The sequence below is a fragment of the Citrus clementina genome, unplaced genomic scaffold (genome assembly GCF_000493195.1).
Source record: "Citrus clementina cultivar Clemenules unplaced genomic scaffold, Citrus_clementina_v1.0 scaffold_4, whole genome shotgun sequence".
NCBI classification, from domain to species: Eukaryota; Viridiplantae; Streptophyta; class Magnoliopsida; order Sapindales; family Rutaceae; genus Citrus; species Citrus x clementina.
Genome location: NW_006262274.1, coordinates 18,991,214 through 19,018,074, shown reverse-complemented (window position 1 = coordinate 19,018,074; position 26,861 = coordinate 18,991,214). Strand labels below are relative to the sequence as shown.

At 36.5% G+C, this 26,861-nt stretch overlaps 4 protein-coding genes and 1 non-coding gene across 6 annotated transcripts; 3 read left to right on the top strand and 2 right to left on the bottom strand.

Annotated features, from left to right (window-relative positions):
* Positions 1–3,813: 3,813 nt before the first annotated feature.
* Positions 3,814–5,926, top strand: LOC18043912 (probable RNA helicase SDE3). The gene is made up of 3 exons (XM_024186283.1): positions 3,814–3,998; positions 4,833–4,893; positions 5,006–5,926. Exons 1-3 carry the CDS (start codon positions 3,814–3,816, stop codon positions 5,924–5,926), a joined length of 1,167 nt encoding a protein of 388 aa, XP_024042051.1.
* Positions 5,927–9,878: 3,952 nt separating this feature from the next.
* LOC18043911 (probable RNA helicase SDE3) lies at positions 9,879–14,220 on the top strand. Its single transcript, XM_006437560.2, has 4 exons — positions 9,879–10,003; positions 10,140–11,238; positions 12,376–12,597; positions 13,141–14,220. The coding sequence occupies exons 2-4, from the start codon at positions 10,141–10,143 to the stop codon at positions 14,059–14,061; spliced, it is 2,241 nt and encodes a 746-aa protein (XP_006437623.1). The 5' UTR covers positions 9,879–10,003; position 10,140; the 3' UTR covers positions 14,062–14,220.
* Positions 14,221–15,230: 1,010 nt separating this feature from the next.
* Positions 15,231–17,290, bottom strand: LOC18043910 (probable prefoldin subunit 5). 2 transcript variants are annotated; one of them, XM_006437557.2, is made up of 4 exons: positions 16,914–17,290; positions 16,716–16,793; positions 15,470–15,564; positions 15,231–15,357 (listed from the first exon to the last, which is right to left on the bottom strand). In XM_006437557.2, exons 1-3 carry the CDS (start codon positions 17,196–17,198, stop codon positions 15,475–15,477), a joined length of 453 nt encoding a protein of 150 aa, XP_006437620.1. In that variant the 5' UTR covers positions 17,199–17,290; the 3' UTR covers positions 15,231–15,357; positions 15,470–15,474. The 2 variants fall into 2 exon arrangements, with proteins under 2 accessions (XP_006437620.1, XP_006437621.1); XM_006437558.2 differs by having other exon boundaries at positions 15,231–15,564.
* Positions 17,291–17,304: 14 nt separating this feature from the next.
* Positions 17,305–17,376, top strand: TRNAT-UGU. The gene has a single exon. It is a non-coding gene; the product is annotated as a tRNA-Thr (tRNA).
* Positions 17,377–18,799: 1,423 nt separating this feature from the next.
* On the bottom strand, positions 18,800–20,872 carry LOC18043909 (transcription factor TCP7). The gene has a single exon (XM_006437556.2). The coding sequence runs from the start codon at positions 20,506–20,508 to the stop codon at positions 19,708–19,710; it is 801 nt and encodes a 266-aa protein (XP_006437619.1). The 5' UTR covers positions 20,509–20,872; the 3' UTR covers positions 18,800–19,707.
* Between the last annotated feature and the right edge of the window lie 5,989 nt (positions 20,873–26,861).

Genomic DNA, 26,861 nt, shown 5'->3' with positions numbered 1-26,861 from the left:
TCATCTTACTAGCACTTACAGAGTCATGCATGAGTTTATTGATTTCTTTAATGGTGTTCAATCTTCTTTATTTTGCTTTCGCCGCAGGATGTTTAAGTGGATGTTCATAGGCTGCGCAGTGTATGTGTTAGGTAAAATTTTGCGATACATTTCAAGCGACCAAGATCATGGAACTGAAAGTAAGATTTCGAAGGGAGACCCTTCACACGGATCAGCTTCACTTAACACTTCTGTTAGGAATTCTAGTTATGAGAATAACGATCGGCAAGACCAATCTGATCGAACCCAATCAAGTACTACGATTATTACCCGAATTTACCAACTAGTAGCTCAACTACAAAAAGGAGTGGAGCTGTGTCTATTGAATCAGAATATGTTAACAAGTTTATGGAAGGAACTGATGAAGCGTCCTCGAGATTGAAATATAGAACATCACAACCTCCATTTTCCTCTAAGCCATCACTCCCTAAACCTGCATCAGTTTCTTCTAAGCCATCCGTATCTCCAACTGAACCTCCACCATCATCTTCTAGTCCTAAACCTTCAATTCCTTCTTTTAAAGCATGCTCCTCGTTCTCTACACCCGTGGCACCTCCCCTTACTTCTGATCAACCTCGATCATCTGCTAAGCAATCTCCATCTTCATGTGGTCCATCTCAATCTCCCTCCGTGCCAACTTCATCATCCCCGAGCACCCCTGAGTCCTCTAAGCCCACTCAGTGTCCACTCTGCTTTAATCCAACAAATGAGCAGATGAAATCTAATAATACACGGGTTCCGAAGGGCGCATCATTCCCAAAAGCCCCTCAGTCCTCTAAGCCCACTCGGTGCCCATTCTGCTTTAATCCAACGGAGGACCAGATGAAAGCTAACTATCCCAAGGATATTGAAAGTCCGATCGAGAAAGATATTGAGCCTGAAGATTTGAAGAATCCATTGTCTCAGAAGGCGCCTTCATCTTCTCAGCTTACCCTTTCTCCGCTTCCTCCTGATTCAAAATATCAGCAGGAAAATGATCGCTATATATTGGTCGAGAAGGGTGCCTCTAATTACAAGATTCCTGAGGATATTGAAGATTTGATCAAGAAAGACATCGTGCCTGACGTTTTGCAGAAGCCAATGTCTCCATCGACTTACAAAGACTACTTTGCTGCTCTGCTGTACGCTGAGGATTTCTACATTGAGGTGATTAATTAACAGTGACCTTTTTGCATGTTATTCTTTCTAGTATCATTTCGTGCAAGCAAGAATGAACATAAAACTCATAAAATTCGATTTTAGATACATACTCAGATTATGTGCGGTAAATCGACAAGCTAAGGTTGTGCTACTGACTTCTAGTTGGAAGATGATCACAAAGCCAGAAAATTCCCTGCGATCACGTTGCAAGAACCCTCTAAGCTTGAAATCTTGGCTCAAATTCTCTCAAATTGCACTCTTTAGCTCAATGGCCTGTCTCTAGCTTGTCTCTTCTACCTTTCTCCGTGATCATCATTAAATAAGGTTAAATTATTGTTGGGGTGATCTTCTACTAAATGATCACTTAATATCTTAGGATATTTATATCATTCCCTTCAAAATTGATCCCTTGATTCTTGGTCATGCATACCTCATGAGTGACCTCAAAATGATAGAACCCTAATATATATGTATATCTATTTATATACATATACATATACATTATACATAACTTCATTGCTACCAAACGTATATTGTGTGCTGTGGCTGTTCGGTGGAAGACACCTTTGTTGTGGTTCGTGCATTACTACCCCCTTTGGAATGTTTGAGCTTACCTTGTATACGATAAAACATCATATGGGTGCTGTAATTAGCAACCATCAAACATGTTTTACTGGAGATACATGATTTTATATTTTATATCTGTGTCTCAGTTTGTCGTTAGATTTACCAATTAGGCTTCTCGAGACAAGCCTGTTTAGATTTGCGAGTAAGTGAAAACATCAAAGCACCAAATTAGTAACATTCTGATGTTATTGATAATCTTGGTGCATTTTGTGTTGGTAGGCAATTTAACAGAGATAGGCAACCCTAGTGGACTGCTTTAGCTGCAACTTACTCTGTACATACAGCCCATATCGACTGTTCATAGAAGATAACAATATTTGGTACAAAAGTGACTTTTAGGAATCTTACATGTTTTAAATGATTGAATGCAAGATGCGTCTATGGACCAAAAACATTACAGTTTCATCCAAGTGCTTTCTATCATACTTCCTAATTGTGTTTAGATATAATAATGGCTTTGATTTGATCAGAAGTGGAGCGGTTTTCAGTTATTCAATGTCACATTGGAGTTGCATAAAGCTGCAATATATGATAAGTCACTCAAGAACAAGAATCTGGAGGAGAGTGATGAGAAGGATGATAAACTCTTTGTAGCCTTTGAAATTGATTCTGTTCCTGAGAGACGACCATTTCTATTATCTAGAGATTTTGTCCACGCTCGACGTTCAGGCAGCAACGCCAAGGAGTTTCAAGTAAGTCTCATGAGCTTTCAAACTAAGAATTTGTAGAATCTCTTTTAGTGATAAATATTCATATCTTCTGCCAAATTGAGAATCTATTTTATGCTTCTTTCTCCCTATGCTTTCAAATTTTTGGAATATAATTCTAGTCGCAGCTATCAATATAATTTATAAATTATGACATTTGAAATTCTGCAAACCTACTTAATTCAAACCTACTTAATGCAAACTATTGCTCAGTTTGAACTATAGATGAGTGATGAGCATATAATACATACATATTTTACCATTAATTAAATAATTGTTAGCTATATTTATTTGTTATTTTTAATTAATTGAATTATTTTATTGAATAGGGAATTAATTGGAGATTATGAATAAAAAGAACATAAAGGAGTTCAATTTGTAAGCATTAAAGATTAATTGATTTTTGGAAGAAATTAGACGTACATGCATGTGGAAATCAAGCCAAGAAACCGAATTCAACAAATTCATTTACCCATGCACATGCGGACAAAGAAGATAAATGGATGGAAAGCAACGTAAAGGGGCCCACACTTGGCTTTTACAATTGGAAAAAGGAATCCTAGTGCAAGCCTAATTGGTGAGCACGTGAGTGAGAGTAAAGAAAATTAAAAGGCCAAGCCTTTTGGCTTAAGGAAATAACAAGGTCGGTGGGGCCTATTTAAAGAGTAATATAAAAGCAAGCTTTTGGCTTTTGGAGAGGAGGAGCAGAGGACGGAAAAAAAAGAGGAGAATTCGGCTTTGAACAAAGAGCAGCGACAGCAGAAATATTTCGGTTTCCATGGCTGATTTTATTTCTTTTGTTGCTCACAATTCAAGTATGTCTAGCTAATTTTCTTATACTGAGGTTAATGATGAAACCCTATTCAATGAAATAATTATCTTTTTATTTAATTAATTCCCTATATATGTTCTTTGATGATTATGGTTTTTATTTCACATGATTAATTGGATGTTAATAAAATCTTTTCATCAATTCTGTCATGCATTATTGATTGTTAGGATTAATATTCGATTAAATCTATGCTTGGATTTATAAAGTTTATACATGATTATCTTTGACTCTATGTCTTTCATTAAATTGTTTACATGGAGTGCTTAGGAAACTTTGACTCTTTGTTATTCAATATGTTTACATGGGATACTTAGATATCGTATTATTAAGCAGAAAAGAACCTACACAAGATTAATTACTCGGACTTAATTGTTATATTCATGAGATGACATAGATTGATTTCGAGTTGTCACTCTAAAATTGGGGATTAATTTGTTTGTGGGAAATACATCGAGGAGACCATACGAGATGAGCAAGTGTTTGGTGGCGGAGTTCTGCGAGCAGGAATATTCTCCTCGTCCACGAATATGCCATTCGCGAAACCGAATTCCTGTTAGAGGCATAAGGTCATTCCTGCTAAGGGTCGAGGCGAGGAGACCCGGTCAACGGCAGTTGGCAAGACGTGCCTTCCTATCCGAGAATCAAGGCACGAGGTCCATCTCCATTTGCCCACAATGACGACGATGGGGCATCCACATCTGAGGGTGGGGAGAATAATGGGCGTAAAATGCGGAAGATCGGGACTCAGAGGAAGCTTATAAAAAGGTAGCCAACAAAGGTAAAAGGGTTAGATTTTTTGCTATTTTGAACTAAGAAAAGAGAGAACTGGAAGGTCTGAGATTAATAAACAGCCATAAGATTCGTGGCAAGCGTTCCCAGAACCTTGATATCTGACTTGAGCGTCGGAGGGTTTACGCCGGGAAAACAACCGGCGTGCTCTGACTTGTTTCTGTGGACGCAGGGATACTTAGAGAAGAAAGCATACGAGGAGAGATCCTGATCGAGGTAAGGTTGGTCGAGCAGACATCCTGGTCGTTGGAAGGCATAACCAGAATCTCGCATCAACATAATTAATAATTAGATAATTACTAGTTGAATAGTGGTAGATTCTGAAACCTTGGTAATTTGTCTAATTGATTTCTCATTTGCTTTAATTGTTTTCTTAGTTTAATTAGTTTAATTTCTCTTAAAACTCAATTTGCTCAACTAGGTTAGAATTAATATTAATTTTAGATTTAAATTAGACTTTTCAATTTATAACAATCCCTGTGGGATCGACCTCGTTACCACTACTCTATTTCTAAATTCGTGCGCTTGCGAGTACATTAAAATTTTCACAACAATGAGGAACAAAAGGCCGGTGTGTAATCATGTTATAGTTTTTGTTTGAGGACATCCGGCCTGTTTAGCGGCTCAACAAAGCATCAGCCAACAATGTTATTTCTTTTTCAGAATTCATTTTATCTTTACCCAGTCATGTGATACAGAGAGAAAGTATTCATTGATGAGCAACAGGTTAATCCTGAAAGAATCCATATAAAGTTAAATGTAATGTGTCACCTAGTCCTTGGATATCCAGACATTTTGTTTTTCTGGTTGAATATCTTCGGAAAATATCTTCTTAATTTTCCGAATATTTGTTTTCTCAAATCCTGTCCAGGGTATTCTATACCGGGTGGTGAAGAGCAACGTAGTGTTGGTTGAGTTTGAAGAAGATTTTTATTCACTGCATCATCCAAAGTACATTTACGATATTAGCTTCTCATTCAACCGAGTCTGTTTGAAACGAGCTCACCAAGCAATTGCAGCTGCATCACGTTCTTTATTTGAGAACTACCTTTTCCCTGATTTTACCTCTCGAAAGAACATCAGTTCCTCAGAAGCTTGTCTTTATGGTAATCGTATCCTTGACTCAGATGGCAACTCTGCAGTTCGTCGGATCTTAAGCTTACAGGGGAGGCCACCTTATCTTGTAGAGGGTCCACCCTGTGTAATTAGTGACAGTCTATCCAAAACTGGATTGGTTGTTCGAGAAGCAGTACTTGAAATTTATAAGAGGTCATCTAAGTGTCGAATTCTAGTCTGTGCTCCTATAAATAGAACAGGTGATATACTAATGAGAAGTTTGAAGAAGCAGATTCCAAAGTCTGATATGTTTCGAGCCAACGCTGCATTCAGAGAGGTAGATGGGGTACTAGTTGACATCCTCCCCTTGTGCCTTTATGAAGGGGGGGAATGTTTTCAATTGCCTTCACTTCAGGAATTGATACAATTCAGGGTAATATTCTCAACTTTTACAAGCAGCTTTCGCCTCCACATCGAGGGCGTACCTGCTGGACATTTTAGTCACATTTTTCTTCTTGATGCCTCATCTGCTACTGAGCCGGAGACAATGATAGCTCTCACAAATTTGGCTAATGAGAACACGACCGTGATACTCACCGGTGCTCCCAATAACCGCACGAGTTGGGTCCGCTCCGATATTGCTAGGAAGACGGGATTAAGGGTGTCGTATTTTGAAAGACTTCATGCCACCCAGACCTATAGCAATTTCGATCCGACGTTCATTACTATGCTGTAAACTTTTGAGTACTGCGGTAACAATAGCCTCTATTAGAACTTAGTTTACTTCTCATGAGTTTGTTACTACTGTGCCTTGTTGTAAATGCGTGAATGTCAGAACATTTCTTCGATCCGTTACTTTTGCACTTGTTGCTCTATCTAATTCATGCAGTCCAATTCCGCGATGATTGATTGCTTTCATTCCCCTAGATTAACAAAAATTAAAATCTTCATAAATTGTATGCAGGTCACAGTACTCCATCTCTGGATTATTAATTATGTTCTTATGCTACGACAAAGATTAGTTCTGTTGTAATTATCAGAATAGAACTTGTGTACTTCAATTTTTGCCAGTAGAATTATCTTGACGACTGAGATTGGATTTGGAGGCATGTTTCTGATGGGTGCAATGATGTTTTGATGTTAGAATCTTTTATATCTTTAATTACGGATTAGGGACCCGCAAGAGGGTGAATCAGAATAAGAATCGTGCCCCAAAATAAGCTTTCCGGTTGGACTTATCTTAAAAGTCGGCATCTTATTCATTTTTTCTTAATCCCCGAGAAGGATAACATTTGGCAGTATGGAAGTGGGAGTTAATAAGAGCCTTGCAGTCTTTCTATATTTTCCACATGTCGTGTCTGCCATGGCATCTGGAACCACATGATGACGTGGCCTCACTTGTTTGGGTTTACTTCATTTGCATGAATCAAATATGCTCTCATCTCTCAAGCAAAGCTTTAACTTTTGGTTGGATTATCGAGATTGACTTGGGTTCTTTACTTTTACATAAAACGTTCTTTGGAAAGGGGGGAAAAATTAAAAAAGAAAAAATAGCTCTTGTAGTCTTGTTCGGGCATTCCCATCTGTAAAAGAACCAGAAGGTAATCATTCTTGCTTTTGATCTTCATTTATTGTAATGTCAAGATAGTTTCATCTTGGACTTGACAACATTAACCCCTCCAGTGCTAAGTCTATTCAATCAGAATATGTTAACAAGTCTACGGAAGGAACTGATGAAGCTTCCACAAGATTGAACTCTACAACATTAACCCCTTCAGTTTTCTCCAAGCCATCTCCATCTTCACCAAAATCACATCAATCTAAGCCACCATTCCCTAAACCTGCATTAGCTTCTTCTTAGCTACTTCTATCTCCAGCTGAAGCTCCCCCATCATCTTCTGGTCCCAAAACTTCAATTCCTTCTTACGAAACATCCTCATCACTCTCTACGCCTGCATCTTCTTCTTTTTGTCAATCTGTGCCTTCACTTGCAGCACCTCCATTTTCTTCTCATCATCCTCGATTGTCAGCTAAGCCATCTCCATCTTCACGTCGTCCATCTCAATCTCCCACCATGCCAACTTCATCATCCTTAAAAGTCTGGTCAAGAAAGATATTGAGCCTGAAGTTTTGAAAAAGTAATTGTTTCTTGATCTACCTACAAAGATTACTTTGCTGCTCGACTATGTGCTGAGGATTTCTACATTGAGGTGATTTATTAACTTTGAGACGAAATTTTATCTCTATGTTATTATCCTAAATTCTAATTCGTATAATTGTGTGAATGCAAGAACATTGCTTCCGATCTGTTGCTTTTGTACTTGTATTTGATTGGTCTCTCCATCCTTGAGATTGCTTGAACGACATGACGCAGCAGCTTAGAGCCGATGTACCATGACATACAATGTTTCAAATTTGGAAGCTCTAACCTTCTAATTTGTTTTACTTAGTCTCCAAATGATACTACCAGCAGTTGGCATGAATATAAATGATATAGCAAAGCAAAACAAGGGATAGATAAACGAAATGATGTAACCATATTCAACTTGAAAAACCAGAAGAAACAAGGTGGGGCAAGAGGTAGAATGTGAAAAACATGATTACCGCAACTAATTTGTAAAGGTAATAAAAGTATCGTCCCACTGTGTATTACATGTCAGCATTGATATATCTGAATGCCTACATCCAAGTCTGATTTGATTTCAGCTGAGAAGACCATCCCCGATTCTGAATGAAACAAAGAACAAAAAAACAAGCACTCGACTTATGATGCAGATAAAAGACCTGAAGTTTCACACTGACAGTTTTACGAAGCAGTTCTTTCCCGAAGCCATAAATTGAATAATTAAATAAAATATTACAGCAATCAGGAGGAACTAGCAGGTGCTAACTGCTTCAGTTTTGCCTGCAAGATTACAGTAGCTTCGTCTGAAATAGTTTTCTTTTTTGTTGCAACCTGCATTATGAATTTTTATACTCCTGTTATTGTCAAAGACGATAATACAACAGAGGTGATAGAAATGTGAATTGCTAACATAAACATTCAAGTCCTTTAAAATAAGCAGAAGGAATTAACTCAAAACTCTTTAATCTTCATAGTCACTTAATAAGCTTTCTCTTAACAATCCCAAACTAAGTGTGAATGGGGGATATACTAGAAAGAAAGCCCTCAACACCAAGAAAGGGTTGATTAAGATTGGAGGCACATTGTAGTAGGTGAGATGACGTATTGTTTTGCAACATTTTAAATCCGTTGTATCTAATAAAAATGGACAACAAATCCTATAAAAAGTTGCAAGCTTTGAGTTCAGTATTGATGAAGTGCTCATGGAGGATGGAAAGAGTCAATACTGGTTTTAAATGTAGGTTGAAGTGGCATTGAGAAGAAAATAATGGAAAAACTATTTGAGATTGATTGGACTTGAACAAGATGTACAAGGAATGGGTTGCTACAAAGTATTAACCCAGTATGGAAAGCACCAAAAGAACATGAATAAGAACCGAGAAAGGAAAATTCAATACTCAAAGAACATCATGTTAGAAGATAAACGAGGATTCTGCACTGGAGTATAGTGGAATGGCACGAAAAGATTCATGCAAATGACCCATTTGGTCTTAAAGAACTGTGAGATCTGTCCGGACAAACAGAGAGAGAATTCTGGTTCAGATTGCTAGACCAATCTCCAGAACATATATCAACAGAAGCAAAAACAAAAACCAAAAGAAGACTGCATTCTTGAGCGTGCTTTTTTTGTTTTGGTTAAATCTATTTATGGCAAAGAAGAAAAATGCTAGACCAAAGTAAAGTCTAGTATCTTCTAGAGCTACTCAAAGACAATTTACATGCGGAAGGATCAATCCAGCATATTTAATTCGAGAAACCAAAAGTATTATTATCAAAGGGATTTGTTAATAATCTCCTAATCAAGTTACTTACTAGTTAAGCATGTATTCAAAACAATAAAAACATAAGTAATAAAGACTCACCAAATCGAGAAGCTTCCAAATTAACTAAGATTTCTAACTCTATTGAAGATTTGGAGAATGTTGCTATGAGAGATCTAGAATTTAGATTTTGGTGTTGGGAGAGCAGGAAGATGATTAATGAAAGAAGTGGAATAATTCTATGTTTCCTTCTTTCAAGTCCATATTTTCGAGAATTAACAAACACAAAGCAATAAAGTAAACTTTAATAAAGTAATTTTAATAAAACAACAATAAAGATAAAGCAACCTTAATAAGTATAATAATAAATTAAAATAAATTTTATTAAAGAAACTTTAATAAAATAATAATAAATATAAAATAAATTTTTAATAAGTGTAATCATATATACAAAATAAATTTTAATAAATGTAATAATAAATTAAAGTAAACTTTATTAAAATAATAAATATATAGTAAATCTTTAATAAGTGTAATCATAAATATACAAAGTAAACTTTAATAAATTAAAGTAAATTTTAATAAAGAAGCTTTAACAAAGCAATAATAAATATGTAAAAAACTTAAATAAATGTACTTCCCTCTTTTTTTCCTTTTTATATGCTACACAGGCACACAGGCACAGGCCTACAATGGCACCTGGGTCCACATGATGACGTGGCCTCACTTGGTTGAGTTTTCTTTCTATGTAAGAAACAATATGCTTTCATCTCCCATGCAAAGCTTTTAACTTTTTTGATTCTTGAGTTGTGTTGGAGTGCTCTTTACTTCATGTGTAATTCGTTCTTTGGAAAGGAAGATCAAATTGACAAAAACCACTTGCGTAGTTGTGTTCCAGTGTTCTCATCTGTAACCAAAAAAGCAGAAGGTAATCAATCGTGCTTTTGATCTTCACTTATTTTGATTTCAGGATAGTTTCATCTTACTAGCACTTACAGAGTCATGCATGAGTTTATTGATTTCTTTAATGGTGTTCAATCTTCTTTATTTTGCTTTCGCCGCAGGATGTTTAAGTGGATGTTCATAGGCTGCGCAGGGTGTGTGTTAGGTCAAATTTTGCGATACATTTCAAGCGACCAAGATCATGGAACTGAAAGTAAGACTTCGAAGGGAGACCCTTCACGCGGATCAGCTTCACTTAACACTTCTGTTAGGAATTCTAGTTATGAGAATAACGATCGGCAAGACCAATCTGATCGAACCCAAATCAAGTACTACGATTATTACCCGAATTTACCAACTAGTAGCTCAACTACAAAAAGGAGTGGAGCTGTGTCTATTGAATCAGAATATGTTAACAAGTTTATGGAAGGAACTGATGAAGCGTCCTCGAGATTGAAATATAGAACATCACAACCTCCATTTTCCTCTAAGCCATCACTCCCTAAACCTGCATCAGTTTCTTCTAAGCCATCCGTATCTCCAACTGAACCTCCACCATCATCTTCTAGTCCTAAACCTTCAATTCCTTCTTTTAAAGCATGCTCCTCGTTCTCTACACCCGTGGCACCTCCCCTTACTTCTGATCAACCTCGATCATCTGCTAAGCAATCTCCATCTTCATGTGGTCCATCTCAATCTCCCTCCGTGCCAACTTCATCATCCCCGAGCACCCCTGAGTCCTCTAAGCCCACTCAGTGTCCACTCTGCTTTAATCCAACAAATGAGCAGATGAAATCTAATAATACACGGGTTCCGAAGGGCGCATCATTCCCAAAAGCCCCTCAGTCCTCTAAGCCCACTCGGTGCCCATTCTGCTTTAATCCAACGGAGGACCAGATGAAAGCTAACTATCCCAAGGATATTGAAAGTCCGATCGAGAAAGATATTGAGCCTGAAGATTTGAAGAATCCATTGTCTCAGAAGGCGCCTTCATCTTCTCTGCGTACCCTTTCTCCGCTTCCTCCTGATTCAAAATATCAGCAGGAAAATGATCGCTATATATTGGTCGAGAAGGGTGCCTCTAATTACAAGATTCCTGAGGATATTGAAGATTTGATCAAGAAAGACATCGTGCCTCACGTTTTGGAGAAGCCATTGTCTCCATCGACTTACAAAGACTACTTTGCTGCTCTGCTGTACGCTGAGGATTTCTACATTGAGGTGATTGATTAACAGTGACCTTTTTGCATGTTATTCTTTAGAGTATCATTTCGTGTGTGTTATTTGCAAGCGAGAATACACATAAAACTCATAAAATCCGAATTTAGATACATACTCGGATTATGTGCGGTAAATCGACAAACTAAGGTTGTGCTACTGACTTCTGGTCGGAAGATGATCACAAAACCGGACAATCCCCTCAGATCACGTTGCAAGAACCCTCTAAGTTTGAAATTTTGGCTCAAATTCTCTCAAATTGCACTCTTTAGCTCAATGGCTTGTCTCTAGCTTGTCTCTTCTACCTTTCTCCGTGGATTAGCTCTCATTTATAGCATTACAAGAGTAGTGAATCATCACTAAATAAGGTTAAACTATTGTTGGAGTGATTTTCTACTCAATGACCACTTAATGTCTTATGATATTATATCATTCCACTCAAATTTGATCCCTTGATTCTTGGTCATGCATACCTCATGATTGACCTCAAAATGATAGAATCCTAATATACATGTATATCTATTTATATGCATATACATATACATTATACATAACTTCATTGCTACCAATCGTATATTGTGTACTGTGGCTGTTCGGTGGAAGACACATTTGTTGTGTTTAGTGCATTACTACCCCCTTTGGAATGTTTGAGTTTACCTTGTATACGATAAAACATCATATGGGTGCTGTATTTAGCAACCATCAAACATGTTTTACTGGAGATACATGATTTTATATTTTATATCTGTGTCTCAGTTTGTCGTTAGATTTACCAATTAGGCTTCACGAGACAAGCCTGTTTAGATTTGCGAGTAAGCAAAAACATCAAAGCACCGAATTAGTAACATTCCAATGTTATTGATAATCTTGGTGCATTTTGTGTTGGTAGGCAATTTAACAGAGATAGGCAGCCCTAGTGGACTGCTTTAGCTGCAACTTACTCTGTAAATACAGCCCATATCGACTCTTCATAGAAGATAACAATATTTGGTACAAAAGTGATTTTTAGGAATCTTACATGTTTTAGATGATTGAATGCAAGATGCGTCTACGGACCAAAAACATTACAGTTTCATCCAAGTGCTTTCTATCATACTTCCTAATTGTGTTTAGATATAATAATGGCTTTGATTTGATCAGAAGTGGAGCGATTTTCAGTTATTCAATGTCACATTGGAGTTGCATAAAGCAGCAATATATGATAAGTCACTCAAGAACAAGAATCTGGAGGAGAGTGATGAGACGGATGATAAACTCTTTGTAGCCTTTGAAATTAATTCTGTTCCTGAGAGGCGACCCTTTCTTTTATCTAGAGATTTTGTTTATGCACAACGTTCAGGTGGCAAATCCAAGAAGTTTCAAGTAAGTATCCTGATCTTTCAAACTAATAATTTGTAGAATCTCTTTTAGTGATAAATATTCATATCTTCTGCCAAATTGAGAATCTATTTTATGCTTCTTTCTCCTTATGCTTTCAATTTTTTGGAATATAATTCTAGTCGCAGCTATCAATATAATTTATAAATTATGCCATTTGAAATTCTGCAAACCTACTTAATGCAAACTATTGCTCAGTTTGAACTTTAGATGAGGAACAAAAGGCCGGTGTGTAATCATGTTATAGTTTTTGTTTGAGGACATCCGGCCTGTTTAGCGGCTCAACAAAGCATCAGCCAACAATGTTATTTCCTTTTCAGAATTGATTTTATCTTTTCCCAGTCATGTGATACAGAGAGAAAGTATTCATTGATTAGCAACTGGTTAATCCTGAAAGAATCCATAAAAAGTTAAATGTAATGCGTCTCCTAGTCCTTGGATATCCAGACATTTTGTTTTTCTGGTTGAATATCTTCGGAAAATATCTCCTTAATTTCCCGAATATTTGTTTTCTCAAATCCTGTCCAGGGTATTCTATACCGGGTGGTGAAGAGCAACGTAGTGTTGGTTGAGTTTGAAGAAGATTTTTATTCACTGCATCATCCAAAGTACATATACGATATTAGCTTCTCATTCAACCGAGTCTGTTTGAAACGAGCTCACCAAGCAATTGCAGCTGCATCACGTTCTTTATTTAAGAACTACCTTTTTCCCGATTTTGTCTCTCGAAAGAACATCAGTTCCTCAGAAACTTGTCTTTATGGTAATCGTAACCTTGACTCAAATGGCAACTCTGTAGTTCGTCGGATCCTAAGCTTACATGGGAGCCCACCTTATCTTGTAGAGGGTCCACTCTGTGCAACTAGTGACAATCTATCCAAAACTGGATTGGTTGTTCAAGAAGCAGTACTTGAAATTTATAAGAGGTCATCTCAGTGTCGAATTCTAGTCTGTGCTCCTATAAATAGAACAGGTGATGTACTAATGAGAAGTTTGAAGAAGAAGATTCCAAAGTCTGATATGTTTCGAGCCAACGCTGCATTCAGAGAGGTAGATGGGGTACCAGTTGACATCCTCCCCTCGTGCCTTTATGAAGAGGGGAAGGGTTTTCAATTGCCTTCACTTCAGGAATTGATGCAATTCAGGGTAATATTCTCAACTTTTACAAGCAGCTTTCGCCTCCACAACGAGGGCATACCTGCTGGACATTTTAGTCACATTTTTCTTCTTGATGCCTCATCTGCTACTGAGCCAGAGACAATGATAGCTCTCACAAATTTGGCTAATGAGAACACGACCGTGATACTCACCGGTGCTCCCAATAACCGCACGAGTTGGGTTCGCTCCGATATTGCTAGGAAGACGGGATTAAGGGTGTCGTATTTTGAAAGACTTCATGCCACCCAGACCTATAGCAATTTCGATCCGACGTTCATTACTATGCTGTAAACTTTTGAGTACTGCGGTAACAATAGCCTCTATTAGAACTTAGTTTACTTCTCATGAGTTTGTTACTACTGTGCCTTGTTGTAAATGCGTGAATGTAAGAACATTTCTTCGATCCGTTGCTTTTGCACTTGTTGCTCTATCAAATTCATGCAGTCCAATTCCGCGATTATTGATTGCTTTCATTCTCGTAGATTAACAAAAATTAAAATCGCGATTATTAATTATGTTCTTATGCTACGAAAAAGATTAGTTCTGTTCTAATTATCCGAATAGAACTTGTGTACTTCAATTGTTGCCAGTAGAATTATCTTGACGACTAAGATTGGATTTGGAGGCATGTTTCTGATGGGTGCAATGATGTTTTGACGTTAGAATCTTTTATATCTTTAATTACGGATTAGAAACCCGCAAAAGCGTGAAAAAAAAAAAAAAAATTAGCTCTTGTTCGCTAAACCTACATTAGCTTCTTCTAGCCGCTTCTATCTCCAACTGAAACTTCAATTCCTTCTCACAACACATCCTCATCATTCTCGACGACGGCATCGTCAATCTGTAGCTTCACTTGCAGCGCCTCCATTTACTTCTGATCATCCTCGATTGTCAGCTAAGCCATCTCCATCTTCACGTCGTCCATCTCAATCTCCCACCATGCCAACTTCATCATCCTTAAGAGGCTGGTCAAGAAAGATATTGAGCCTGAAGTTTTGAAAAAGTCATTGTCTTTGATCTACCTACAAAGATTACTTTGCTGCTCTGCTACGTGCTGAGGATTTCTACATTGTGGTGATTTATTAACTTTGAGATGAACTTTTATCTCTATGTTATTGTCCTAAATTCTAATTCGTGTAATTGTGTGGATGCAAGAACATTCCTTTCGATCTGTTGCTTTTGTAGTTGTATTTGATTGGTCTCTCCATCCTTGAGATTGCTTGAACATGACGCAGCTGCTTAGAGCCGATATACCATGACATGCAAGTTTCAAATTTGGAAGTTCCAACCTTCTAATTTGTTTTAATTAGGCTCCAAATGATACTACCAGCAGTTGGTATGAATATAAATGATATAGCAACGCAAAACAAGGCATAGATAAACAAAATGATGTAACCATATTCAACTTGAAAAACCAGAAGAAACAAGGTGGGGCAAGAGGTAGAATGTGAAAAACATGATTACCGCAACTAACTTGTAAAGGTAATAAAAGTATCGTCCCACTGTGTATTACATGTCAACATTGATATATCTGAATACCTACATCCAAGTCTGATTTGATTTCAGCTGAGAAGACCATCCCTGGTTCTGAATGAAACAAAGCACAGAAAAACAAGCACTCGACTTGTTATGCAGATGACAGTTTAACAAAGCAGTTCTTTCCCTAAGCCATAAATTGAATAATTAAATAAAATATTACAGCAATCAGGAGGAACTAGCAGGTGCTAACTGCTTCAGTTTTGCCTGCAAGATTACAGCAGCTTCGTCTGAAATAGTTTTCTTTTTTGTTGCAACCTGCATTATGAATTTTTATACTCCTGTTATTATCAAAGATGATAATACAACAGAGGTGATAGAAATGTGAATTGCCAACATAAACATTCAAGTGTGCAAAAGCTACAATTTTGAAGGATTGTTTGGGTAAAAAGTCCTTTAAAATAAGCAGAAGGAATTAACTCAAAACTCTTTAATCTTCATAGTCACGTAAATGAGCTATCTCTAACAATCCCAAACTAAGTGTGAATGAGGGACATACTAGAAAGAAAGCCCTCGACACCAAGAAAGGGTTGATGAAGATTGGAGGCACCTTGTAGTAGGTGAGATGACGTATTGATTTGCAACATTTTAAATCCGTTGTATAAAAAAAAATGGACAATAAATCCAATAAAAAGTTGCAAGCTTTGAGTTCAGTATTGATGAAGTGCTCATGCAGGATGGAAAGAGTCAATACTGGTTTTAAATGTAGGTTGAAGTGGCATTGAGAAGAAAATAATGGAAAAACTATTTGAGATTGATTGGACATGAACAAGGTATACAAGGAATGGGTCGCTACAAAATATTAACCCAGTATGGAAAGCACCAAAAGAACATGAATAAGAACCGCAAAAGGAAAATTCAACAGTCAAAGAACATCATGTTATAAGATAAACGAGGATTCTGCACTGGAATACAGTGGAATAACACCAAAAGATTCATGCAAATGATCCATTTGGTCTTAAAGAACTGTGAGATCTGTTGGGTCAAACAGAGAGAGAATTCTGGTTCACATTGCTAGTCCAATCTTTAGAACATATATCAGCAGAAGCAAAAACAAAAACCAAAAGAAGACTATGCATTCTTGAGGGTGCCTTTTTTGTTTTGGCTAAATCTATTTATGGCAAAGAAGAAAAATTCTAAACCAAAGTAAAGTCTAGTATCTTCTAGAGCTACTCAAAGACAATTTACATGCGGAAGGACCAATCCAGCATATTTAATTCGAGAAACTAAAAGTAGTCTAATCAAAGGGATTTGTTAATAATCTCCGAATCAAGTTACTTATTAGTTATACTTACCACTTTACACAAAAGCTTAAACTGATAGAAAACATACCAGCGCAATAAAATTCAAGCTTGAAGATTATTGAGCAATGAAAACTAGCACAAGACTGACTATCTTCAAAACCTTACCTCAATGAGCTGATCAAAATTAGATTTCAGCAAGTTGATTTTACGCTCACAGTAATCTTTGCCTTCATCCATCGTTTTCTGACAAAATAAAAAATTATAAATTAAACAATCAATTGAGAAACTGAAAACGAAAAAGATTAACAAAAAAAAAAGAAGGAAATTTAGAAAGTGTGGAGAGACTAGAGAGAAAGAGGGAACCTCAACGAAGTAACCGGTGCCGATATCGACGAGAACTTTGTGGGCGTCATCGAGAGTGCCAGGAACGTAAAGCGACGCCGTAAGAGGTACCAACATTTTGGCACCTTGAGGACGGAGGGAAAGATCGTGGAGAGCAGTGGAAGCCGACTCGAGGCGAGAGGTGGCGGTACGGATGTTGTTGAGACTGTCTTGTAAGAGATTGACTTCTAGATCCGTCTGTTCTTTTATTGCTTTTAGTTGCTCTACGCTCATCTTCTCCATTCCTCCTCCTTTCGACGACGCCATTCTACTTTTCGGTTCGATGCTGCCTGCCCCTCTGTTTCTCTGTAAATACTATGTAGAATAATATATGCTTGAAATTATAGTTAAACTCAGAAAAAATTCAACCTCTGCCCCTATAGCTCAGTGGTAGAGCGTCAGTCTTGTAAACTGAAGGTCTGTAGTTCGATCCTGCATGGGGGCACCTCAGTAATTTTAATTTTTCAACCAGTTGTTTTCGCCGGCCCGTTAAGAGAAGCCCAAGCCCGTAAGACAAGGTTATCATCAAGTTCGTATATTTTGGATAGTGACGGGCTCCAACATCATACAACGGCAAGATGATGACCGCCAACTTTTCAACAACGGCAATTAATCCACGGGACCCATCAATTATTGAACACTGGCTCTCTTTGTTTTCTAATAATTAATATGTAAATCAATAACAGTAAGTACCATATATCTTGGAATCAACCAGAAAATCAATTTTCGATTCTTTTTCACTCACCACCATTCCTTAATCTACACCAACATTATTGATTAATTCCTCACTTGCAATTAGTTCATCCTCTAATTACCCTCTTTCTGCTTATTTTGCATTTTTTTTTCTTTTTTTCTTTTTTCTCAAGAAACCCACACCATACAAGCTGGTGTGCTTGCCGAAGAGAAAACCCCATCTGCTGCAAATGGTAAATGTCTAGCCTATATCTGGTACTGGTTGGGCGATGATTTAACAGACTACGATGAGGGATTACGTCGTAGATCATGTCAAGATAATGGTGTTAGGCTGTATGTGCTAATTTAAACACAATCTACTTACTTTAATCACGTTGAAGCCCAAGATAACCTCGCTACTAAAGACGTATGATTCTTAAGTCTGACAAAACATTCATCTCCAATGAATATTATGTAAGCTGGGTTGGGTCTTTTACCATGAGATTGAGATGTAACAAATTCAGGGGTTTCATTCTGTAGTCATTATTAATTTTGCATGTTTTGCCAACCTCTTCCTAGAAGAATCAACCAATTTGATCTCAATATTATTTAGACAAACTAGCAGTTGAGCCCAAAAGTTTCAGTTAAAATTGCGTCCTTCTCATAATGGGTGGGAGATATGTCATAATTCATTAACATATGTATATACTGGCCAAACGGGAAGACAAAAACCCGACAGCTTCTGGGCAGTAAACGCTGCTGGTCCATCGTGTCTGCACTGTTCGTTTACAAATAACAAAAAAGAAAGGTAAAAACCAATTGTTTCCAGCAGACTAGCAATGAATAGAGTAACATGGCAATGACAGCCATTAACTTCTGAATCTGTACAGAAACAAAAGATCAGCTCTGCCATCGGCATCTGAGAAACAAAATCCATCATGCCAAGGAGTCAATTGATTATGCTGGTAATGAAAAATGAATCCAATTTCCACTGGTTATTAGTTAACCCATATCATTTCCAGTGTGCAGGGTGCTTTCATCACCCTAAATATAGTTAAGATTTTTCTGATGTGAATGCAAACTAATGGAATTCAAAACTAAGCAAAGCAGATTTTGAAGTCATTATTAGTATTTACAATGAGCAAAGGGCAATAACACACTGACGTCGGAGACTGCGTAAATGAAAAAAAGGAATCTAAGAGAAACAGATGGGTCTCTTTATTCACACATCAGGCACCCGAAAACAATCCATTGCTTACATACAGGGAAAACACATTATTTTTCACGCTGATTAAATCTAAGAAATTGGCTACCGGTACAGCTAAAATTTTCAGAAGCAGAGATCTTATACAGAAGAACCAGCTGTTCACACAAGTGAGCAAGAGTTGATGAAAGTCAAGAGAGAGAAAGCAAAACACAGTCTGCCACCTGTGCTATTTCATGAGCAAGCAATCACCCTCGCCATTCTTCAGCTAAAACATTCAAGGAAGATCATCAATCATTCTTCTCAAGCAATTGCCGAAATTGCAGCTGAGAATTTAGCCACATAAATCACGAAAAAAGAATCCCAGTAATCCACTTGTTGGTTACTGGAAATTCAAACCATAAGCAGCAAGAATAGTCTTTTAGACAGCACGTCTCACTGAAACCAAAATAGTATAATCCATAGACTACTTTGGCAAAGAATAAGAGGAACTCTCAGTCACTCAAACTTGGTATGAATTTCCTAAAACATGAACAGTAAGTCTGATTATTGCTTCAAATTTTGGCCACAAGAATAAGATAGCAGCAGAACTGAGAGAATCACGCGCTCCTCATCTCCTCCTTCCACAAACCTAAACAAATTTGAACCTAAAACCCTAATTAATCAACAAACAAAGCAACTAAAACCCTAATTGAATTCATACTTAAAAATTCCCAAATTCCTCCAAACCCTAATCCCTAACCCTAAAAATTCACTAGTAAAAAATCTTCTCTTCATCTCCACACACACAAAGACAACAATTAAACATTCACATACCTATATATATATATATATATATAGATATAGTAATAATATATTTATATCAACACCACCATCAACGGAGCATCCAAAACCCGAAATTCAACGCGGGTCTTCCTCTCTCCGACCCGAACTCCCGGGCCCGCCCGATAAAGATGCCAGCAAATTGAGATGACCCGGGAGATAATTCCCCACTCTAGCCGCCGATGCCTCTCCCATAGCTTGCTGCATAAACAACTGGTGTGGCTGCTGATGATGATGATGCTGTTGCTGAGAAGCCGCCTGCACCACCATCTCCGGCGCGGCAGCTGCAGCGAAACTCCAGACCTGCCCAAAATCCGGCCTGGCCGGCAAAGCCCAGAACCCGCCACCTGGAGTCGCAGGGCCCACTATCGGCCCCACCGTGGCAGGACCCACGGCAGAAATGGAATCTTCCCCTTTGGTCCCATCATCGTCGGACCTCACGCGTTTTCCAAGAATGAACGGGGCGGGACCCAGCGAGGGCTTATGTTCCAACGCAGCGGAGATAGCCGAAGAAGACACCGTCGACGACAAGGAAGTCGAGTTCCCTCCGCCGCGAACCGACACCGAGACAGTGGAGAAGCTAGCCGGAGTGGTACCCGTCCCCGTGGCAGCAATGATTGAGGGCTCGGCTTGGCGGAGAAGCCACTCGATGGTCTGGCCGTCGGATTTGTGGCCGAGCTCGCGAGTCAACTGGAAAACACGCGCTGCGCAAATGATCGGCATGCGGATTCTCCTGCCGCGGCCGTCGACCTTGCTGTGGCGGTCCTTGGAGGGCGGCTTCTTGACGGTTAACGCGCCATTACCAGGAGGCTGCTGTCTCTGGGGGTCAATAATAGCGCCGTTGGAGACGCCGTTAGTGGCACCGTCCGAATTAGACATATGAGCACCAGGTAGAATTTGGCGAAGATAAAAGCTTTAGGGTTTGTTGAAGTAGTTAAAAGAGTGTTAGAGAGAGAAAGAGCGTGAATGATTAATGTGTTTGGATTTGTTTAGAGAGAGAAAGTTAGAGGTTTGAGGGCTAAGAGGTTTTTTGGTTAGGGAGGGGGAACAGAGAGCTAATCATTGAGCGGCAGGAGCTGGTGGAGACAGGAGGGAAGGCACATGGGTGGCGGGCTCCACTTTACACACCCCCACAGCTCACTCACCTTTCAATTTTTTTCATTTTTAGCTTCCATCTTCCCGCGGATTGTTTCTCACGCGCCCTCCCTCCCCCTCGTCTTTTTTGTCCTCACTGAGGAATTTATGTGAGAGTTGTCAGTACTGGGCCCCGCTTTTTAATTTTTAAAACTGAAGGTTCCAGCTACGTGCTGTAAATAAATTGGTTCATTATCCGCTCATTTCTTCGCCACGTCATCAGTGTTAAAACAACATCTCCTCAATAATAAGTCTCTGGATTTCATGGGGTCCGTGATTTGGTTTTCTTGATTTTATACACCCACAACACGCACATATTTTTGCCGCATGTTTTGAGAAATTTGAAAAAAATAAACGAAAAGATGGTTGTTAGTGCCGCTAAATCTTGGTTTTATATTGGACTGGGAGAGTCCCTAAATCTTGGTCGAAAACAGGAATTGGGCCTTTTTACCAACAAATTAAAATCAGCTACGTGTACAAAATTGCATCTGCTACCTTACCTACATACGTCACACACATACGCGCATTACACACACACACAAATGTTTAACAGTTGTATTGTGAATAATATGAAAGGCGATGAGGAGGATGTGACGGTAGCTCCGTATTTTGGTTCCACCACTTTTTCTCTTTTTTGTGAACTTTTCCAGTTACTTTCCCCCTCTTTCAAAAATAATTCACGGCAATTGACCTCAACGTTGTATGTTGTTGGCCGCCCTCGACACTACCGTCATTTGCTGCCACAAGTGGCAACTCGCCATGAGATGTTACCCAAATAACTTTTCCCAGCACTACAAATATGTAACTGCCTCATATTCATATATGATCATTTACATCAATTATATTATAAGACAACTTATATATGTACCTATTTTACCCACAATTTTATGAAAGAGAATGAGATATATTTATCTCTATACAATTATATAATCAGGAGAAAAAAAATTTTCTAGCTAAGGCACTAAGGTCTAGTTGTGTAAAAGTATAATTAGTTAAGACTTTTTACTTCCACGGATTATAAAGTCCAAGATTCAGCGTGGTCCAGTTTAAGATTTTGGTTCAATGGCAATACAGATTTGAGAATATTAGAATTAAGAAACTTGTAAAAACAATTAATTTCTATTCATGTTCTTATATTTTTCGATTTTTTTTTATATAAATGTCAGAACCCTTCAGACCACAACAAAAAATCTACTAGTATTTAAGTCTAAATTAGCACAATTCAAAAAAGTAATCAATTTTTTGCATTTAATGGCAGTAACTTTTAACAAATTTGATCGATTTATTACAGAGCTAAATGTCCCCAATTACACCTTTTAATAAAAAGATTAGATTTTTTTTATCTGATTATATTTTAAGTAAATAATTTAATTATTAATTGATTATTAATACATAAAAAAATAAAAATTAAATTTTATCCACATACTATCACTAAAAAATATATAATAAAAAATTTAAAAAAAATTAAATAAAATTTAGATCAACGGATAATCTTATTCCCTAACAAGATCGATCCTTGAAGTGTCTGACAAAACTTTGACCGTAAACATTCAGAGGTTAATTTAATATTGAAAAACAATGAAGATGATCCAGTTATTATTGTCTTGATGGTCAACATTATTGCGCAGGTAGTATCAGAGATATTATTGGGAGTACCGTGTACGTAAATGTACAGGATACTTTGCAAAGTTTGTCAATTGGTCTGGACTTTTTTAACGCAAGAAAATGGAGTAAACAAAAGGGTTAAAGGAAGGGAGAAGAAGAAAAAAAAAAAAAAAAAAAAAGATCGGAAAATGAAAACGTGAAACGCGCGGATATCGTGAGGTACACGCCCAGAGAACGGACGCGTGAACTACTGAGTGTTTGGCTTAAATTGAAGCGCAGTCAGTAAGTTAGTCAGTCGTTGCAATTGACACCTGGCCAGCTGTTTATTTACGTAATTTGCCATTATTATTATTTTTTGGCTTTTGTCCTTTTTTTCCTGTTCAACAACAATCAAGCAAAGCTCAAGCCTTTGGGAGCCTCTAAGTTACAATAATTGTAACATACATTCTTTATGTGAACTACATAAATTGTGAGTCCTACAATTTTGTGTGGTTCACATGAGGGATGTATGTTACAATTATTGTAACTTAGCATTTGCCCAAGCCTTTTGGTTTATTTCGTCAGACGAATGATTCTTCATGATGGTTGCGAATACATCCGACGGATAAGGCTGCAGCTTCAATGTTACAACCGTAGGCCATTTACCAGCCAATTGTTTATTTTTCACTGAATTTTTATAAGCTTTTGCTTGTTCTACGTTTGCAAATGATAATGAATTGTACAAAATGTTTTGGTAATTAAAAAATAATTAGAAGTGGCGTGATTACCTTCGTGGAGATGGAATGCACTTTTCGGAACTTATGTGATCCGTACGTTTACTACAAGTTTTGATGTACACAAAATCACTTGCAAATACTTACTTATAGTGCATTTGTAATTTGAACGCATCTTCTTAGGAAAGTGGGTGGCGAGCATATTTGCTGCTTATCTATCAAACTGCTTATCATGTGTACGAATATTATTAGGCAATGGCTACTTTAGAGTTGTTCCAAGATAGAACATGAATCACGACTACTTACGTAAAATAATAAATAATAAAAAAATATGTTATAATTTTGATTGTATTGTTATGAAAGCGTGTTCTACTTCAAAGCAGTTATAACATAATCGAACCCATATTACTATTATTATTGATTGAAGTATATATTCAACAGTTATGAAAGTGTGTTCTATTTTTATTTTTTTATATTTTCATTCAACCAATAAATTAATACAAGATAAGTTTGTACAATAGTTTGTGATTGTATCATCACTTTTTTTAATATTATTATTATTATTATTATTATTATTATTTCTTAAGTCTCATTGTCTTCAATATTAGTATATTACATAGTTGACAATTAAACCTTTTTTCCTTCAAGTATTTGTGACGTGAAGTCATATTTGAATCACAAACATTTTATATCAACGTAAGAAGTCTTATTGATTTTCATTCCTTTAAAGGGTAGGAGTGGCAAAGCCCCAAATTGATTCTTATTTTTCCCACATTTTGAACATGAATGCAAAAAAATAAAAATCACTCAGACACACCCTGAGACAAGAAGTAGTCTTATTAATTGAACAACAAATAACCACCAAGATTTATCATTAGCTTTATGATAGTTGTTGAACTTGTCCCTACCCAACTTAATCCAATTACTAAATACTAATAGTTATCCTTAGTATTTTTAAGTACGGAAAAGTTCGGAAAAACTTGAAAATCTTGCAGTTTTAAAATGTTAATTTCATAATATTTTAAAACCGTGCAGTTTTAAAATTTTTTTAAATTTTCCCGCACTTTAAAATTTCGGACTATATATATATTGCAAACGTAAATTGAAGGTCATAAGTTAAGTTTGTTTTTACTTTCTACAAATGAAAAAAATATTTAAGTGTCAATATATTGTATTTATATGTCGAATTAATAATCAAAGATACAAATGTTTTGATACTTCTTAATTTATATATAATACAAAGTTGGTTGCCTATAAGAAAATAAAAATTATAGTGTCACTTTGTTCTCAATGTGACATCAAATTACATGGGCGGGTACGTGTGGGCCCAAAACATAAAAAGGTAAATGAAGGCGTGGGTCGAAATTTTACTCATTAATTAATCAAACTTAGCTTACTCATCCTTCGATTACCGGCGTAAATGATGTCGAATTGATTGATCAATATCAGTAATTCGCAGAGCTTAATAAAAACTTTTAGTATCATTACTTTGTTGACTCAGGGTCATAAGTTTTTGGATTATTGAGCCCACATGGGCCCGTCGAACGCGGTTTCTACGAAATCACATAAATTTTTTTTTTTTTCAATCATTATATTCACACAAGGGCATATATTCCGTATCCTATAACCTGAGCTAGCTTTGATTAATATAAGGTTTAATTCTTAATATTTCACGTTAATATAATGTTTTTTTTTTTAATTTTAATCTCCAACCACCACAATATATTATAGAGGTAAATCAACCAAATGGCAACCGGTAATAGTGCACAAGATTTGATGTACTTTTGTTAATATGATTATAATCTAGTTCTTTAGAAATGAATGATGCAACATTCCTTGGTAATCCCATTAAAATACTTGATCATGATCTTATAATTAATTATAATACTTGGTGGCAATCAATTATTAATTGTAGCTCCATGGACCCAAACCCTCGCACGTTCTTTGGATTTTGGATTTATGGTATGGTTATGTGCATTTTGGGTATGCCCTCCCTCATGGTGAATATAATTAGGATTTTACTATAATATTCATAAAGTATGAAAGTAACAATAACATGAGTTTATAATAACGAATCATTAGAATTGCAATTACGAGGTACGTTACAACCCACAAATTTATATATAATCTCATATCCATTTTCATATATTTGCAAATTTGACGTTGAGATTTTTCAACAGTATTTTGGTATTTTTACGAAGATCTTAACTATAATATATATATATATAAGAAAAGCAACACTGAAGTAGCAACACAAGCCTCAAAGAGGAATCTTCATGTGGAGCCATATCTTTTTAAAGACAAAAATTCCACCACTATTATTGTAGAAACGAAGCAGACAAAACACCAAAAGCCTACTTGCTCAAATCATGGGATGCCTCGTTGGGAAGTTCTAAATATTCTTATTAAGTAAGCAAACCTGAAGTTAGGTTCAAAATTTGCATTTGTGGACCAATACAAATGGTGGCTCGTGCCAATAAATACATTGAGCAAAACATCCCAATTTAAAACCCGGACAATAAAGTGAAGTATGATATTTGTGGAATATAAGCAGATTGAAGTTTAATTAAAATATTAATAATGTATAAGAATGTGTATTTCTTCAAATAATTAAGATGTATTTATTTACATTTAATGATGAGTTCAAGTGTTAATTCTGTCTTCGCAATCATAGGCAGAAGTATTTGATAATAATCCGAGGGTGCAAATTTTTATTATATATTATTCTTTAATTTTTAAGAGATCGATCACTCACGCACATGCACACGAAATAATTTTTTACCCTTAAAAATGTATATTCATTAGGTTAGTTTTATGATTTTTGAAGGAACTTTATTTTGTGATTCCCAACCGTTGTACACGTATGGGAACCATACAATAGTTTCGTGGTAAATTATTTTTTCATTCACTCAAGTAATGGTGTTTTGTTGTTTTTTGCTTTTTTTTTTTTAAATTGAAAGTAATTTCAATTCATTTCGAGTCTAGATGTTCGAATCGTTCTATGACAGAGCATGCTGATGTAGAAAATTCTAATTATAAACATCAATAAGACTTGTAATGTAACTTAAAAAGTTGTACAAAGAGATCTATAAACTTCGATTTTAAAGTCGCTACTTTCGTTTTGATATCTATTGGTTATTGTTACGTATATTTGGGTTCTGCCCTTGATGCATGGGGTGCATGGTAAAAATTCTCTTACAAATCTCTTACACAAGAGTTGAAACCCCATCTTAAGAATTAAAAAAAAAATTAATACAAAAGTAAATTACAAAAATGATATACGGCATTAGTTGTTTTAAAAAAATAGTAGATAAATTTATAGGTTATATAAAACCATCATGACCCTATATAATTAAAAAAAAAAACAACCCATCTTTATACTACTTTAATTTATTATGAAATTGCTCATTACTAAATCATTATCGTAAAAATAAATAAAATAAAATAGCTATAACTATGTTGGAGTTCACCTACGGTGGAGTATGAATCTCAGCCACACACGTAAAGTGATAAATAATAAATAATAATTATTTATTATTTATCACTTTACGTATGTGATTAAAATTTATATTACACTGTAAATGAATTTCGACATAATCCAACACAAATAAAATAAGAACACTGACGAGCACCCACTTGGGAAACAACTTTGTTTTACGCCGGCTAAGAGGACTTTTAAAACACATAAAGGTCAACAGGGAAGTCAAAAAAATGGATTAATACATGCAACTTGTACAATTTGATCATTTTGAGTGGAATCTTCTAATTAATTGACCTCGT

What these genes read in the sequence shown, in the direction of transcription:
- LOC18043912 (XM_024186283.1), top strand. Translation starts at nt 3,814, where the DNA reads ATGAGCAAGTGTTTGGTGGCGGAGTTCTGCGAGCAGGAATATTCTCCT. An exon ending in TCCGAGAATCAAGGCACGAG is followed by an intron (nt 3,999 to 4,832) that starts GTCCATCTCCAT and finishes CATGTGATACAG; the next exon opens with AGAGAAAGTATTCATTGATG. An exon ending in GAATCCATATAAAGTTAAAT is followed by an intron (nt 4,894 to 5,005) that starts GTAATGTGTCAC and finishes AATCCTGTCCAG; the next exon opens with GGTATTCTATACCGGGTGGT.
- LOC18043911 (XM_006437560.2), top strand. Translation starts at nt 10,141, where the DNA reads ATGTTTAAGTGGATGTTCATAGGCTGCGCAGGGTGTGTGTTAGGTCAA. An exon ending in CTGAGGATTTCTACATTGAG is followed by an intron (nt 11,239 to 12,375) that starts GTGATTGATTAA and finishes TGATTTGATCAG; the next exon opens with AAGTGGAGCGATTTTCAGTT. An exon ending in GCAAATCCAAGAAGTTTCAA is followed by an intron (nt 12,598 to 13,140) that starts GTAAGTATCCTG and finishes AATCCTGTCCAG; the next exon opens with GGTATTCTATACCGGGTGGT.
- LOC18043910 (XM_006437558.2), bottom strand. Translation starts at nt 17,198, where the DNA reads ATGGCGTCGTCGAAAGGAGGAGGAATGGAGAAGATGAGCGTAGAGCAA. An exon ending in GCACCGGTTACTTCGTTGAG is followed by an intron (nt 16,794 to 16,913) that starts GTTCCCTCTTTC and finishes TTATTTTGTCAG; the next exon opens with AAAACGATGGATGAAGGCAA. An exon ending in ATTTTGATCAGCTCATTGAG is followed by an intron (nt 15,565 to 16,715) that starts GTAAGGTTTTGA and finishes TTCATAATGCAG; the next exon opens with GTTGCAACAAAAAAGAAAAC.
- LOC18043909 (XM_006437556.2), bottom strand. Translation starts at nt 20,508, where the DNA reads ATGTCTAATTCGGACGGTGCCACTAACGGCGTCTCCAACGGCGCTATT.